Genomic DNA, 14,309 nt, shown 5'->3' on the forward strand with positions numbered 1-14,309 from the left:
GGGGTACATAAAACCTGAACCCCATGCTACAGATAAGCAATTGACATAATCCTCGTAGAGAACATCCTGAATAATAGGAGGAGTCTCATCTAACCACAAATCATCCAAACCATCAATGCTAGCAAGGTGTACAACACCATTTGCTTCACGGTAGATATGTCTAATTCTACATGACTGGAAAGCAGACAGATAATCTTTACAATCATCCAAAACTTGACTTACCTCCGAATAATTCTCCTTAATACTATTGAGTGCAACAATCAGAAGGGCATAGTCATTTTCAATGTCAATTTCCATCCAACCTTGGTGTATACCAAGAAGAAGGCCAGCTCTACAGGCCTCGGCCTCCATATTGATAGCCGAGTGTGCATGTAGAAAAGGCCTTACCATAGCAGCAATACCCATGCCCCACTCATCTCTGACCACCACGCCAATGCCTCCATGTCCACAATCAGCTCTGTATGCTCCATCAACATTAATTTTCAGCCTACCCCATGGGGGAAACTCCCACTTTGCCTTTGGCCTCTTCTTTTTTCGAGTAGCTTTTGGGTGGTACAGTTGGTAATCTTCAACCCTGATCTTACATCAATCAATCATGTGCATGGAAATCTTTTATATTTCAACCAACCAAGGACAGTTTTCAAAAACTTTGACTCTTCTCGCCCTAGTTTGCTTAGGCCATTGCTTGTAGGGCACATACTTCTTGTTAAAAGTTCAAAAGAAAACGTGAATACGATCATATGTACAGAGTACTACACGTAACTGATTTTGTTAGTGTATACTGAACTGTAGATTATACTGCACTATAGATTATACACAAGGGAAAGAAAGAGAAATATTGGTGGAGTTGTTAGGTAGAATTTGTTGGGAAAGAAATACAAAAATTCTTCATTTACCAAAGAAGGAAGAGAAAGTGCTTTATATTAGACTTTGACATTATAGCAATAAGTCGTCTCCAGCTACAATTCATATCTTTTATATGAGATTCCCATGCATATATTTGAGGAAATTCTTTAAATATTGTACTCGATAGCTACTAGCTAGGGCCTAGGGCTTAGGTAGTTAACCAAGAAGCAACATGTGTAGAATTTTTTTTTTCCATGTGGGATGTTATATATTCTCAACACGCCACTACTACAAAAATTGAATCAGACGACGCATCATAGTTTTCCGTCGTCTGATTGATTTTTATTTTTTTGGACGTCGTTTTTATAAAATCTGTCGTATGATATGGAATTATGAAGTAATTCAGAAGACGTTTTAAGACAAAACCGTTGTATGACTCTAAAAAAATTGAGCGGCAAGTTTCCCACCATGTCTGTGCGAGTGCTTGTTGATAGGGTTTGTCCAAATTGATATAAACCGGGCTTGAAATCCCCACACTTGAGTAAAAAAAAAAAAAATCCAAAGCTCATTCCTCACCATCTCCGGTACCAGCCCCTCAAGGCCAACACTGACCATAATCTAAGAGGTCATCATCCTCTCCGTCGATCTGAAGGCATGCCCGGAAACCGCTTCTACACCGTCGTGTTCTAGCCCCACGACCGCATCATGGGCTCCCCTCCGGCGGTCACTTGAACATGGTTATTACACCTCCGGTGGGAAGAAGATCTCGGCCACCTCGATCTATTTCCAGGGTCTGCCCTATAAGGTGAATTCCTCCACTGGGTCATTGATTACGACAAGCAAGGAGAAAAGGCCGTGGATTTCAGGCAAAGATTGACACCTAGGTTTTGTGAGATTTTTTGAATCGGAGGAACTAAATTGTTTCTCTTAAAATTTCGCTCACAATGGCTTGTAAATTTGTGAGTTTGCTGCTGTTTGTTTGATTTTGTGCTTGGAATTTGATGTTTTTTAAGTCCTTAGAGGTTGTTTGGTGATCGGACTTTTGGGCTCAAACGAAAACTAACTTTTTTTTTTTAAAGCATAGCCATACCAAACTAGCTCTTAGAATCACATATGCCCACCAACTCGGTGCCTCAAAAGGTCTAGATACAAATGTTGGGTAGTTAAATTATGAAAATACAAACAAGCTAATTAAGGAAGAAGTAGAAGTACATAGCTATGGCAAAGGCAGAAAGTGACAAGTAGAATAAAAGCAAGAGCTTGGAAGTCCAACATATTATAGCCTTTTACTAACCCATGCACTTCTACTCTCCTTGTATTTGGATCATCTTCTCCAAATGCAGAGGATAAATACTCAGTAAAACTCCTTGCCACAGCAGCATTTGACAATACATACTCCATGAGTATATTTGCCCTAGCAAAAATAATCCACAAATTCTCCTATTCACACATGAAATGAAAGTATGATATGAACCAGAAAATTAAGCCAATAATATCAACCAGTATTCAGTATTAGGGTAGCGGATCATTTACCAAAAGTCACTCTGAGATAACTAAAAGAACCACTAGCAACTTGAATTTTAACAGAAAAGTCAGTGTAAGACAAGGAAGAACGAACAAGGTTTGATATTCCTGCAATGATATAGGATATGAAGACAAAAGGGCCAGCAGTTTTGTGGGCTACATAATCTGTTGTGACAATGACTCCAACACCAAGCATGCCTCCACACTACGCCACAAAATGGATCAGACGACAGGTTTTCACTATCGTCTGATAAGGCACGTTGCTGTTGTCTATCTCAATGCCGTCTGATGGGTGAATCAGACAATAGGACAAAACTGTCGTCTGAGGAAATTTCGCACAACAACAGCGACTTATATGACTATTGTCTGAACACCAGAAAGAACAACAGCGACGAATATCTTAACTCTTGTGCAAGTCAATTTCAGACAACAGCTGCTAGAAGAGAGAAACTTGTGACGAACAGTCAGAAAACATTGGCTTGTAAATAAACAGTTGTCTGAATGAAGCTTGTACATCATCTGACTAGCTGGTTACCATTGATTGAATTCAAACAAGACGATAGAATAAGCCTGTAGCCAATGTGTATCATTGTTTCATAATATAGCATCTTGTAATAAACTGTTGTCCGAAATCAAGTCATACAGCTCTCCTATTCTTTGTGGTCTTCCTTAATTTCAGACAACATATTATTTAATTTTTTGTTGTGTTATATCTAGTTGGACAATTGAATAGGCTTGAAAACTATTGTAGATTGATGGTTCACACAACAGTTTTTTGTTTCTATTCTTGTTATGTTCATTTGTTAGACAATGTTTGTTGTTAGTCTTGAATTGTCTGCTATAGAAGAGAAAATCATACGTTCTGCACAATAAAAACAACACATCCACAACACGTCCTTGACTCCAGAAGCACATTCATTAATTTCAAAAACTATTTCATCCCAACGGAGGAATTAATACATCCATTGTTTAGATAGTTTCATAAATGCATTTAAGTGCTACAGACTAGTCTAACAAAAGGTGAAAGCACTAGTACAAAATTTGATTGAAGCTTGAGCATTTCTGATCTTCCCATGTTTTTGGGTAGTCTTGCATCATACACTAACCGAGTTGAGGGCTTGAATGAAGTCTTACTAGTGTCTTTGTGTCTGCAATAAGATGAAAAATACTAGATCAGGTGATGTATACTAAAAAGCAAAGGAAATCCCAAGCCCATTATCTCATCTACCACCAGTCTAGCAAGCACTAAGAATAAGAGAATGAAGAGTAGGTAGCACAAGTACTCTGAATCTACATTTTAGACTAAATTGATTAAATGATTTGGAGAAGCGAATGAGAACGAACTGAAATAAGGAATATTAAAAGTTATATGGAATCCTTAATTTCTTGATAGCATGCAAATAAACTGAATTTAAAAAACCAAAATACATGCCCCAGTGGCAGAAACTATTTAAGGTTGTAATAAAGAGAAGATTTACTTAATTTGGGTTAACAAACTCTTTTATGGCACCTCCTGTTTTTGTGAGCTCCTCAATGTACGGACCAAGTTTCAAAATTAACTGCACATGGAAAGTCAACAGTGATGATGTCTAAAATATGTCCAGGAGCTCCAAGAAAATTGCATTAAAATATGAGATGTGGTAGTCGTCATACATTATCTCTAAGAACCTATATCTTTAGACTCCATTGACAATTTTATCATTTATCAATTTACTTTATAGCATCTAGTCCCTACATATACAACTGCACATGATCCTTGATTCCTTGAAAGAGACATGTACAAAGAATTCCAACGTGATCTTGACATCCGTACCTATAATTACATAACATTAACTAATGTTAAACAGATACCAGAGAGGTTGAGAACCAACTCAAGTAGCACTTGCAATACCCATCACAATATTTGTTCAAGAAATAGGTAATATATACCATAACAAAGACTTTGAACTCGTCAGATGAACACTCATAACACTACCAAGGAAATTGATACTGTATACAAAAGCAAAAGCATGGCCAAGGAAACAAATCTTACTTAAGCTTCTTCTTTACGGTGGCCTCCACAAACCAATGTCACGTTACATAAGCACCAATGAGCAACTTAATACCTTAGTAGAAATTAAAATTAAGCAAAAGAGTTTGTCCTTTTAGATGGATAGGTAAAAATAGGAAAATTTGAATTACGATGAGTAAAACGATAGACCCTACTACAAAACTAAAATACTTGCAATGCCAAGAAGTGGACTAAGAAAATATAGAGGTTCCCCTTGTACAAGTTTATCTAGCAATTGGATATGTCCAACAATAGTATATCTAGAAAATATAGATGTCTGCCTCTAATGCCAATACTAACTGCTTAGGTTCAAATAATATGGTAACTAGATAAATCTTTCAAAAGATAATACAACATATGAATTAAGAAAGAACCTTGTATGCAAGCTATGTTGAAGTTGGGTGTGTGTGTTTGGTGGGGTGGTAAGGCTTTGGTCTCATATATAAGAGGTCAAGAGTTCGAGCCCCATCAAGGGTGGGAATGGGGTGGGGTATTTTTTTTTAAAAAAAAAAAAAAAAAAAAAAAGCTATGTAGAAGTTCTCTCCAAACGTTGAACAAAATGACAATATTTACCTGCTTTCTCCAAAGGACATGCCCCATCGTGAGAGCACTGCATCAAAAGAACTATAAAATAAAAATGAGAGAATATGTTAAAGTAAAATGATAATTGGAATTGGTCTACTCATTTCATTTCATAACCCCTTTATATAGGGAGAGAATTACAATGGAAAGAACAATTACATTGATGACATTAACTACTGATTGGTCCGTAATCCATGCTAATTGATGTTGATCGGTAATTGCTTGATTCCCTCTCCGTCAATCACTTTGACGAAGGCACACAATATGTTTTTCCTTTAACACTCCCCCTTGTGCCAAGTCAAAGATGAAATGGTGCATGAGTTGTTGTCTCACTAAAAACCTTGCCAAGTAACAATAAAAACCCTGTGGGACAAAAATACACCATGGTCGAAGGAAAAGAGCTCAACGCACCTTTTACATTTGAGTATGACATGTGTGTGTTAGACTCCCCCTGACGTCTACACCTCCCCCTGATACTTACATTAATCTAGGGAGCTTGGAAAGTCTTCGCATTACTATGCTTTTCACATGTTTCTCAAATGTGTCCTTAGGCAATGATTTGGTGAACAAATTTGCCACATTCTCCTCAGACCTTACTTGATTCATTTGAATCTTGAGGAGAGTCTGTTGTTGCTGATTGTAGGACAACTTTGGCGATATGTGTTTTGTGTTATCACCCTTAATATAACCTAGCTTCATCTGTTCGATGCAAGCTGCATTGTGTTCGTAAATGCAAGTAGGCTCTTCAGTGGTAGAACTCAAACCACTAGTCCCTCGAATATGTGCAATGATAGTTCTTAACATACACACTCACGAACCGCCTCATGTAGAACAATGATCTCTGAGTGGTTCGAGGAGGTAGCCACAAAGGTTTGCTTGGTTGATCTCCAAGATATCGCCGTGTTCCCATTGATAAATACATAACCAGTTTGGGAATGATATGTGGGTCAGATACGTATCCAGCATCAGCAAAACTGACCAAAACGTCATTTGGCGTTTTAGTGTAGTGAGTGGCGTTTTCGCCATCAACATTTCCTTTAGGGATTGCAGTTCCATCTGCGGTCCCTCTTGTCTCTCTGTAGGGAAAGAACAGTCCCAAGTCAATGGTTCATTTTAGGTATCGAAAATGTTCTTGATACCATTCCAGTAACGCTGCATTGGCATTGAGCTAAATCTAGCTAACAAGTTCACCGAGAATGCAATGTCTGGTCGAGTACATTAGGCTAGGTACAATAATGCGCCTATTGCACTTAGATAGGGAATTTCAGCTCCCAACACCTCTTCGTCATCTTCCTTTGGACGAAATGAATCTTTCCTTGCATCCAATCTTCGACCGATCATGGGAGTGCTAGCAGGATGCGCTTTGTCCATGTTATATCGCCTAACTTTTGGATATACGCAGACTGGTGGATTAGTATTCCACAAACTCGGTGTTCTAGTTCAAAGCCTAGACAGACTCAAGTTTTCCCAAGATCCTTCATCTCAAATTCGGATTTCAAGTAGCTCGTGGTTTCTCTTATTTCATCAAGAGTACCTATTATGTTCATATCATCGACATATACAGCTACAATTGCAAATCCGGAACTTGTTTTCTTTATGAATATGCAGGGGCATACTTCATCGTTCTTATATCCCTTCCCAATCAAGTAGTCACTTAGACGGGTATACCACATCCGCCTGGATTGTTTTGATCCGTAATGACAGGGTCCGCCCCGGATTCCACCCTGGAATCCGAAGTGGCCCCGCGGGACCCACCTTTAAAGAAGGTTTACCAAAAATTTCGGCATAACCTCCCTTAAAAATTGGTAACCCAAAACCTGTAGAATTTCAATTTCACTTCTAAACAACCCTCCCAAAACTCCTGGAGCCACCCTGCTCCCAAAACCGCACAACTTCACAATTTAGAGTACCAAATTAACCAATAACTCAAATTACAACCAAGTCAAAGGTTACAATAATAATACAAAAATCTCAAGGTTATCAGAGCAGTCTAGAACCAAAAGAACAATGATACACATAGTAGGTTAGCAAGTAACCTACGAGGGATAGATGACAGCGGTGGTGCTAAGCCTCAACTCCTAAAGCCGAACAGCTACACTGCGAACTGGGCATTTGAAACCGAAGGGCCCAAGGAAAAGTATATAAAAACGTTAGCGTGAGGGGACAAAAATAAACAATTTCAAATAAAAGAGATTTTATACTTTCCCACATTTATTTCTCTAAAAACTTCCGATGCATGCAATGATTAACGAAAATAAAACAAGAGGAGTTCCACTCATGAAAACCGACTAGCCCCGCTAGTCACATACGATTTATAAGAAAAAGTTGGAACTCTGATACTCAAGGGAAGTAAGACCAGCACCGCTGGTTAAACAAAAATCGAGCTAGCCCCGCTAGCTAAGTAGTAAAGTGAGTAGGGGAAGGCGATAGCCATACGAGTGAGCCTCCCAGGCTCGGGTGATAGCCTCCCAGGCTAAAATACTCCCATAACTCCCGTAATATACCCTTACGCCACTAAGTGTAGCGATAGGATACCGGGCTACAGAATTACTGTCACAGAGACAGTAACCTGCGCCACAAAGGCGGAAGGGCTACGGTGATCCCATCACCGCGCCACAAAGGCAGAAATCAATGCTAGCAATGATAAGTCACCCAAGGTATGGCAAAGGAAATCCGAAAACCAAGTAAATCCATAAAACTCCCCCAACTCTCGTAAATGAATTTCCAAAGACGTGTCCCACACGCCAAGATAATCTCATCTTCAAAATAGATAGGATATAAATAAGTAAAAAGATTAACTTCATCGAAACTCATAGAAATCTCAAATTGCCGAATATAAGTATAATATAAATAGTATAAATCCGGAAATCACATCGGAAATAAATAAATAAAAGAAGATAAGCGTAATCCAATCGGTAATTGCTTGATTCCCTTTCCGTCAATCACTTTGACGAAGGCACACAATATGTTTTTCCTTTAACAGAATACAAATTATATATATAAAAAAAAAGAATATATAAGATGTTGCAAAACATGTTAATTTGAGAAGAGAAAAATATGTAGGGTGCAGAACTCACAGGAGCAACTATATAGGCACCACTTTTTCTAGCCACTACCAAGTCCTTGGAAGTTTCATCAATTGCAGCCTTGGATTTACGGCATTTCTAAGAAGTTATAAATGTCAGAAATAAAGCAGTAGGGAAATGAGTAATTGTTAGCAGAACCAAAAAAAAAAAAAGCATAATAACAATAACTTACCCTTTTCTCCATCCAAAATATAGGTTTGGAGGTATACCAGGACTTCCCGCGTAAGATCCCTAAGTTGGCGTACTACAGTAATTCGATCCTTCAGCGATGGTATCTCTCCAAGCACATAGGACTTCAACCCATAGTAACAAACAACAGATATTATTAGGACCAAAAATGCCAAGAGAAAAATTAAGTTTGTAATTGACAGATGTTCTAGATAAACACAACTTATAGCAATTACAAGGTCATGTTCTCTCTCTGAATTGTTGATGCTTTTAGTCATTGATTGGAGGGTAGCATAACTGTGAATAAGTGTTAAGTTCTTCTGACCTAAGATTAGAACATAAAAACAGTGAAGAATCTGCTTTAGCCAGTTACTCCTCGAATATGCATGAACCATCACAATAGGACTCTACTCCTACTTACAAACAATTTAGTGTAGTGATAATCTAGAGGAGAACTAAGTAACTAGTTTAAACAGAAGAACCATTACTAACCTTGTATAAGGCTCTGGCCTGCACGCTGCATTGATTGTGATGGCTCTACTAAGTTAACTTTCTCCAAGGAATTCGGCCCGACTTCTCGTAGTTGCCTACGGCATTCCATTTACATTATATCAAAATCACATAACATACAAACAGTAATCCCAAATCTTCACGTCATTAACAATTGAAAGATAACCAGATGAACTTCTCACTAGAAAGCCGAACTCGTGCCAGCACCAAAATCCAACACTTTAGCAGGAGAAAAAACTGGCAGCCTTGTACGAACCTGTCAAACAACAACAACACAGACACACTGCTGAACATCAAAGATCAAAACATCATCAAACTCTCATCAATACACACCCGAAAAGAACAATAATTTCGCACCCAATTGAAAGCCTAATACTAAAATCAATCTAAGCACTTCATTTCTAGCATACAAGAACACAAATTTATCAAATTTACAACATAAATCCTTGAATCCATACCTCCTTGAGTACTCTATGACAAGCAGAGAAGACAGCTGGCATTCTGGAAGCAACATAAGCAATGGTCTCATCGTCTCTATAAGTAAGGCCAATATCTCCAAAAGAGCTCTTGATCTTCCACCTCTGTGACTGGTCCACATACTGCAAAAGGTCCTCAACGAGCTGTTTCGAAGTGGAAGCAATAAGCTGATAGTTGACATCCTTGATTTGGGTGAAGGATTCTGATAGCCTCAGCACCTTCCTCTTCAGCTATCTAAATATACTTCATGTTGTCACTAAATCTCTCTAGTTTTTTCTTTAATACCCACAACTATATGAGAAAACTGCAGCCCAATAGTTGATAGAAAATACGCATCTTAGATAACACAATCAAATGCAAGTCTGATTACAACTTAAACATCCTACTTTCATTTAAAAGGTTTACAGCAGAAAGCAGTCCGATTAAAATGAAAAGGGCCTTCATCAAATCTCTGGTCAATGCAGAGTGTAGAGTCCACAGCCATACCATGCAATGTTGTTCAGCTACCAAACTTGACAATATCAAATCACCCATAAAAAAAGCTGAACTCTTTATTCAAAACTCCAGAAAAATTCAAATCAAGTTCAACCTCAAACTAGTCATTGTATCGATGTCTAAGAGAAAGATATCCATCTATTTACTAAACATGAAGATTATCTAGGAGGATTGGCCACTAGTGCTCAAATTTGAAAGAAAGCCCAATTAGTTTCATATCAAAATTGAACTCCCAATCTAAATATTGACCTCTCATATACAATCAACTATTCCCCTTGAATTAACGAGAGACAAATGGAAAGAACAAAGTCCAAATCAAGAGCTCTCCTTCCACTGAATTCCGTTGTTTCCTACAAGTCCAGAAATCTCAAGGTTAGAAATCCATATAATCTAAATCAACTAATCTGAATCCACAACTTGATACTAGAGATCTTACCTTTCTCTGCCTCTGAACCATCTCGTATTCATAACCACTCTCCTCTGCTTCACCACTCAAACTTTTCCATTCAAGACCTACAGGACATCCAAATTTAGAAAATGCAAAAATAATCCATAATCTTTAGAACTGAAGCTTCGATTTTGACAAAAAGGAGAGTTCAAAACTTATTGAATCAAAGCGGTGGTGGAGGTGTTGCGAGATGGCTACCGGAAATCGATGAAGGTAAGGGAGCAGCAGCGTCGCGGCTTGGAGGATCGGGTGTGGAGGCAGGAGTGGGTGCATGGCGGTGCTGGGATTGGGTTTTGATCATATTGAGGTGCTGGTTCGATTGGTAGTGGTGGTATCACGAATTGGTGGCTAGAAATGGTGGTCTCTAGCCATGGCAGGGAGAAATGGAAGGGAGAGAGAACAGAGAATTGGGCGTGCGGCCGAGGAAGAGAGAGAGAGAGAGAGAGAGAGAGAGAGAGCGCGTTGGTTTATGGGGTTAGCTTCTTTAAATACTAGTCGACATCAAAGTAAAATTTTGTCAAATGGATGGAGGGAAAGAGTGAAAATTAAAAATTTGGCTAAGTATTCACGTGCTAGCATGTTGAACTCTAAAACTCAGACAACATCAATTTCAGTACATTGTCTAAAAGAGAGTGGCACAATAGACAACTAAAAAACTGTTGTGTGAAACAAAACAATCAGACTACATATTTTTGAACCATTGTATTAATAGTAATTGCACAACAGAGAAGTAATAACTGTTGTGTGATTAAAAACAATCAGACAACATCTTTTATCTACCATTGTGTTAATCAACCTTGGACAACATCATATAACATAAAAAAAATCAGCCATTGTCTGAAATGCTATTACACAAGAGCCCAGAAAAAACTGTTGTTGGAATCGAAAACTTAGACAACAGAATATTTCTTGCTGTTGTCTGATTAATTCAGACTACAGTTAAAATGTTTGCTGTCGTCTGATATGTATTGTCTGATTCCGATATTGGTGTAGTGCCAACCCCAAAAGCCATGAGATCATACCGCTAGAGTTTTCTCTTCATGTCAGCCCCTAACCTTTACCTCACTTGGTTGAGCTCTTGGTCTAGGGTCCAGGTGGCACGCATTCTCTTTCTGAGCCTGTGGGGTGTTTGGGACAGGAAATGGAGACAGTTGGAGAAGCAAAGACTGTGTTTGTGTTGTTGGGAGGAGTTTTAGTTGTGATGGTGGTGGAAGCCATGTTTGCACAACTATAATGAAGTGTTTTGGCTTCCATGGGAAAGATGGAGTGAAAAGGTTTTAACATATAAGCACTCTTGGGAGATGATATGTTTCTTTGATTCTATATGAAAGAACCCAAATGAGTGTTCCGAGCTTTATTGAAAGCACCTAGTTAGCCTTGGCCTTATTTAAATGACAATTATAACTCACTCCCTTTTTTTTAATAAAAATAAAACTACTCTTGAATGGCTACACTCGCCAAATTTGTACGCCAAATTTTGCTTCACCAAATGGGTTGCATTTCACTTTATCAAATGAGATAGCGATATGTATAAATACGTATCGTTTGGTGACGTTTAGCCATAGACACTCATACCAATGTCTCATTCATTCTGAGTTCACTTCGAATATCACCTGTATTTAGCTGGACATGTAATGATAGAACTAAAGCATTAACATCTGTTGTAATCTATTATCCGCTATTACCAGGGACTCATATATACTAAACAGATTATCTGAACTACCACAAGTGGTCGAGTTGGTAAGACACTCCAAGTGTGGAACCCCTACACCCGGGTTCAAATCCCGCGGACGCTGATTGGAGTTAAATAATAATAAAAAAATTATCTCACGTACAATTTGATGAACAAATCAAATATTAGTGCTCCACATTTGCAACATCCATCATTTATTCTTTCTATATCGATCAACATGAGCGATTTAATTTTTATCGATCAACCTTGTTATCAACCTTCTTTAACCATCTATCAGACAAAAAAAAAACCTTCTTTACCATCTCCTATCGCTTGCTCTCAAGTTGTGTATCCATTTAGACCATTCTTTGGTACAGTAATTCAATTAATAATCAAATAACCTTTAATTATTACCGATGAAATCCAATTAAATTCCAATCGTAAAAAGTCGTTACATGTTTAATGAGTATTAATAATGCCATGCTCATCCACTGTCTTACTACGAGCTCTTTGAAACCACTTATACCAACATAATTGGCTTGAAACAGAAGATGGCATGGCATGATTATTAAAACAAGAACAAGAATAATGAAACGCAACAGTCTCAATACAATATATAACAAGCTAGATAGGCTAGGCTCGGATATGATCAAGTGTTGCCTTCATGTAGTTCTTGCCGCTTTGCACAAGTTGCATGTATTCCTTGTAGTTCATTGCATGGTATTTTGGAGCTTGGCCTTCTCTTTCACACAACTCTGGTGCTGGTGCTATGATCGTGTCAATGGATGGTCCATGTGGTATAGCTATCGATATTCTTGTGGCTTTGTTGTTCACTGTGGCTCGGTGCATCACACTCTTGTACTTACCGTTCGTAAGAATCTATGAAAACAACGACAAAAATGATCAAATATATAGGCTAGAAATTAACATTCATAGTTGTTGAGTACGTTTGCATATGCTTGTCAAAATTTACTATAAATAGAAGTTATAAGAGTAAGATAAAGATTGACCAGCTAGTACCTGCATTTGATCAGCAAGGTTAACAAAAAAGCCGTTGGGAGGGCCATTCACAGTGAGCCATTTTCCATTGTGCTCTACTTGGAGACCATTCATCTCATTTTGGATGACGAGTGTGACTAGACCAGGATCGGTATGATGGGGTATACCAATTGCATTTTGAGGCTGAGGACAAGGTGGGTAGTAGTTACCGGCTAGCATTTGTAAGCCACGATCCATGTTCATTGTGTTGTATATATAGTCCGGCTGCAACCCCAAGCTTTCCGATATTGCTCTTGTTATTTCTAAGGCTACTTCTCGGCTTCTTTTGCTAAACTCTAGCGAAATCTCACTAAAACAAAGTATTAGAAAAAGGAAATCATCAACATTAATTGAGAATTAAGAGTAACACATATACAAGTTATTTTAGTATACAAGTGTAGTCATACTGTAAATTCGGACCATTTATGGTCCAGATTCTATGATCAATATTGAGAGCTTATCGGGTAAGAGATTATTATCCTCAAGAGTTTACCTGAAGCTAGCTGGTTTGTAGTGGGAGTGAAACTCAGGATGTGTTCGGACCTTGAAGAAGTCCCTCCATAAAAGTACTTTGTCCAGTGCTAGATTATAGCTTGTTCCATAATTGAACATCTCGAGAACATCATTTCCGAACTTAAACTCCTCCTTTTCTTCATCTGGAAGACTGAAAAATCCATGGTATGCCTCGATCATGCCCTTCATTAGGCTCTCCTGTACTCCGTGGTTAATCGCCTGGTTATGTGATTACAAACCGGGTACGATGATTAGCTTTACATTCGTGATTGATATAACATATATTATATATATAAGAGAAACTAAAGTAACCGAGTTAACAACATACTATGAAGAAGCCCCATTCTTCACAAATTTTGACAAGATCGTGGACGATTTGGGTGCGCTGATCTGGAGAACCAGAGGTGAGAAGAGACATATCGACAATGGGAATAGCAAACTCAGGGTCATTTGGATCAGCTTCATCATTAGGGTTTATGTTGAAGGCATAAGCAGAAGGGACAGAGCTGAGAGTTGGTGACTCAACTAGTGATTTGATGCTTGTGACATTTGAGGTCTCCAGGGCTCGAGCAACTGCAGCCATCTTATCTGAGAGAGAGTGATGACAGAAGAGAGTGGGAGAAATATACCGAGAGAGATGGAGGAACTAGGAGAGCGCTGTGTTGATTTGTTAATTATAATGAAAGAAATGGTTTCAATATATAGGCTCGGCAATGGAATTTTTTGCATGTTGTTATTATTATATGAAAATTAATAATAGAAATTCCAATTGATGTATTGGGAACTAGTTGAACAGCCGCCTACCACGTACATATATGGGACCATAAATAACGATGATCTAATAACTAAGCTAGTGAAAGTTTATTGTTTTGAAGAATATGAAAGACAGTCAAAAAAACA

At 38.3% G+C, this 14,309-nt stretch overlaps 1 protein-coding gene and 1 pseudogene across 1 annotated transcript; both read right to left on the reverse strand.

Moving 5' to 3' along the window:
- Nucleotides 1-4,946: 4,946 nt before the first annotated feature.
- Nucleotides 4,947-10,487, reverse strand: LOC112177619 (annotated as a pseudogene).
- A 1,781-nt stretch (nucleotides 10,488-12,268) lies between these two features.
- Nucleotides 12,269-14,085, reverse strand: LOC112175588 (2-oxoglutarate-dependent dioxygenase 19). The gene is made up of 4 exons (XM_024313281.2): nucleotides 13,738-14,085; nucleotides 13,390-13,628; nucleotides 12,879-13,206; nucleotides 12,269-12,737 (listed from the first exon to the last, which is right to left on the reverse strand). The coding sequence occupies exons 1-4, from the start codon at nucleotides 13,990-13,992 to the stop codon at nucleotides 12,492-12,494; spliced, it is 1,068 nt and encodes a 355-aa protein (XP_024169049.1). The 5' UTR covers nucleotides 13,993-14,085; the 3' UTR covers nucleotides 12,269-12,491.
- Between the last annotated feature and the right edge of the window lie 224 nt (nucleotides 14,086-14,309).

The sequence above is a fragment of the Rosa chinensis genome, chromosome 7, assembly GCF_002994745.2.
Source record: "Rosa chinensis cultivar Old Blush chromosome 7, RchiOBHm-V2, whole genome shotgun sequence".
NCBI classification, from domain to species: Eukaryota; Viridiplantae; Streptophyta; class Magnoliopsida; order Rosales; family Rosaceae; genus Rosa; species Rosa chinensis.

Coding starts and splice junctions, on each gene's coding strand:
- LOC112175588 (XM_024313281.2), bottom strand. CDS start 13,992: ATGGCTGCAGTTGCTCGAGCCCTGGAGACCTCAAATGTCACAAGCATC. Junction 13,629..13,737: donor AAGAATGGGGCTTCTTCATA/GTATGTTGTTAA, acceptor TCACATAACCAG/GCGATTAACCACGGAGTACA. Junction 13,207..13,389: donor TACAAACCAGCTAGCTTCAG/GTAAACTCTTGA, acceptor ACTTTGTTTTAG/TGAGATTTCGCTAGAGTTTA.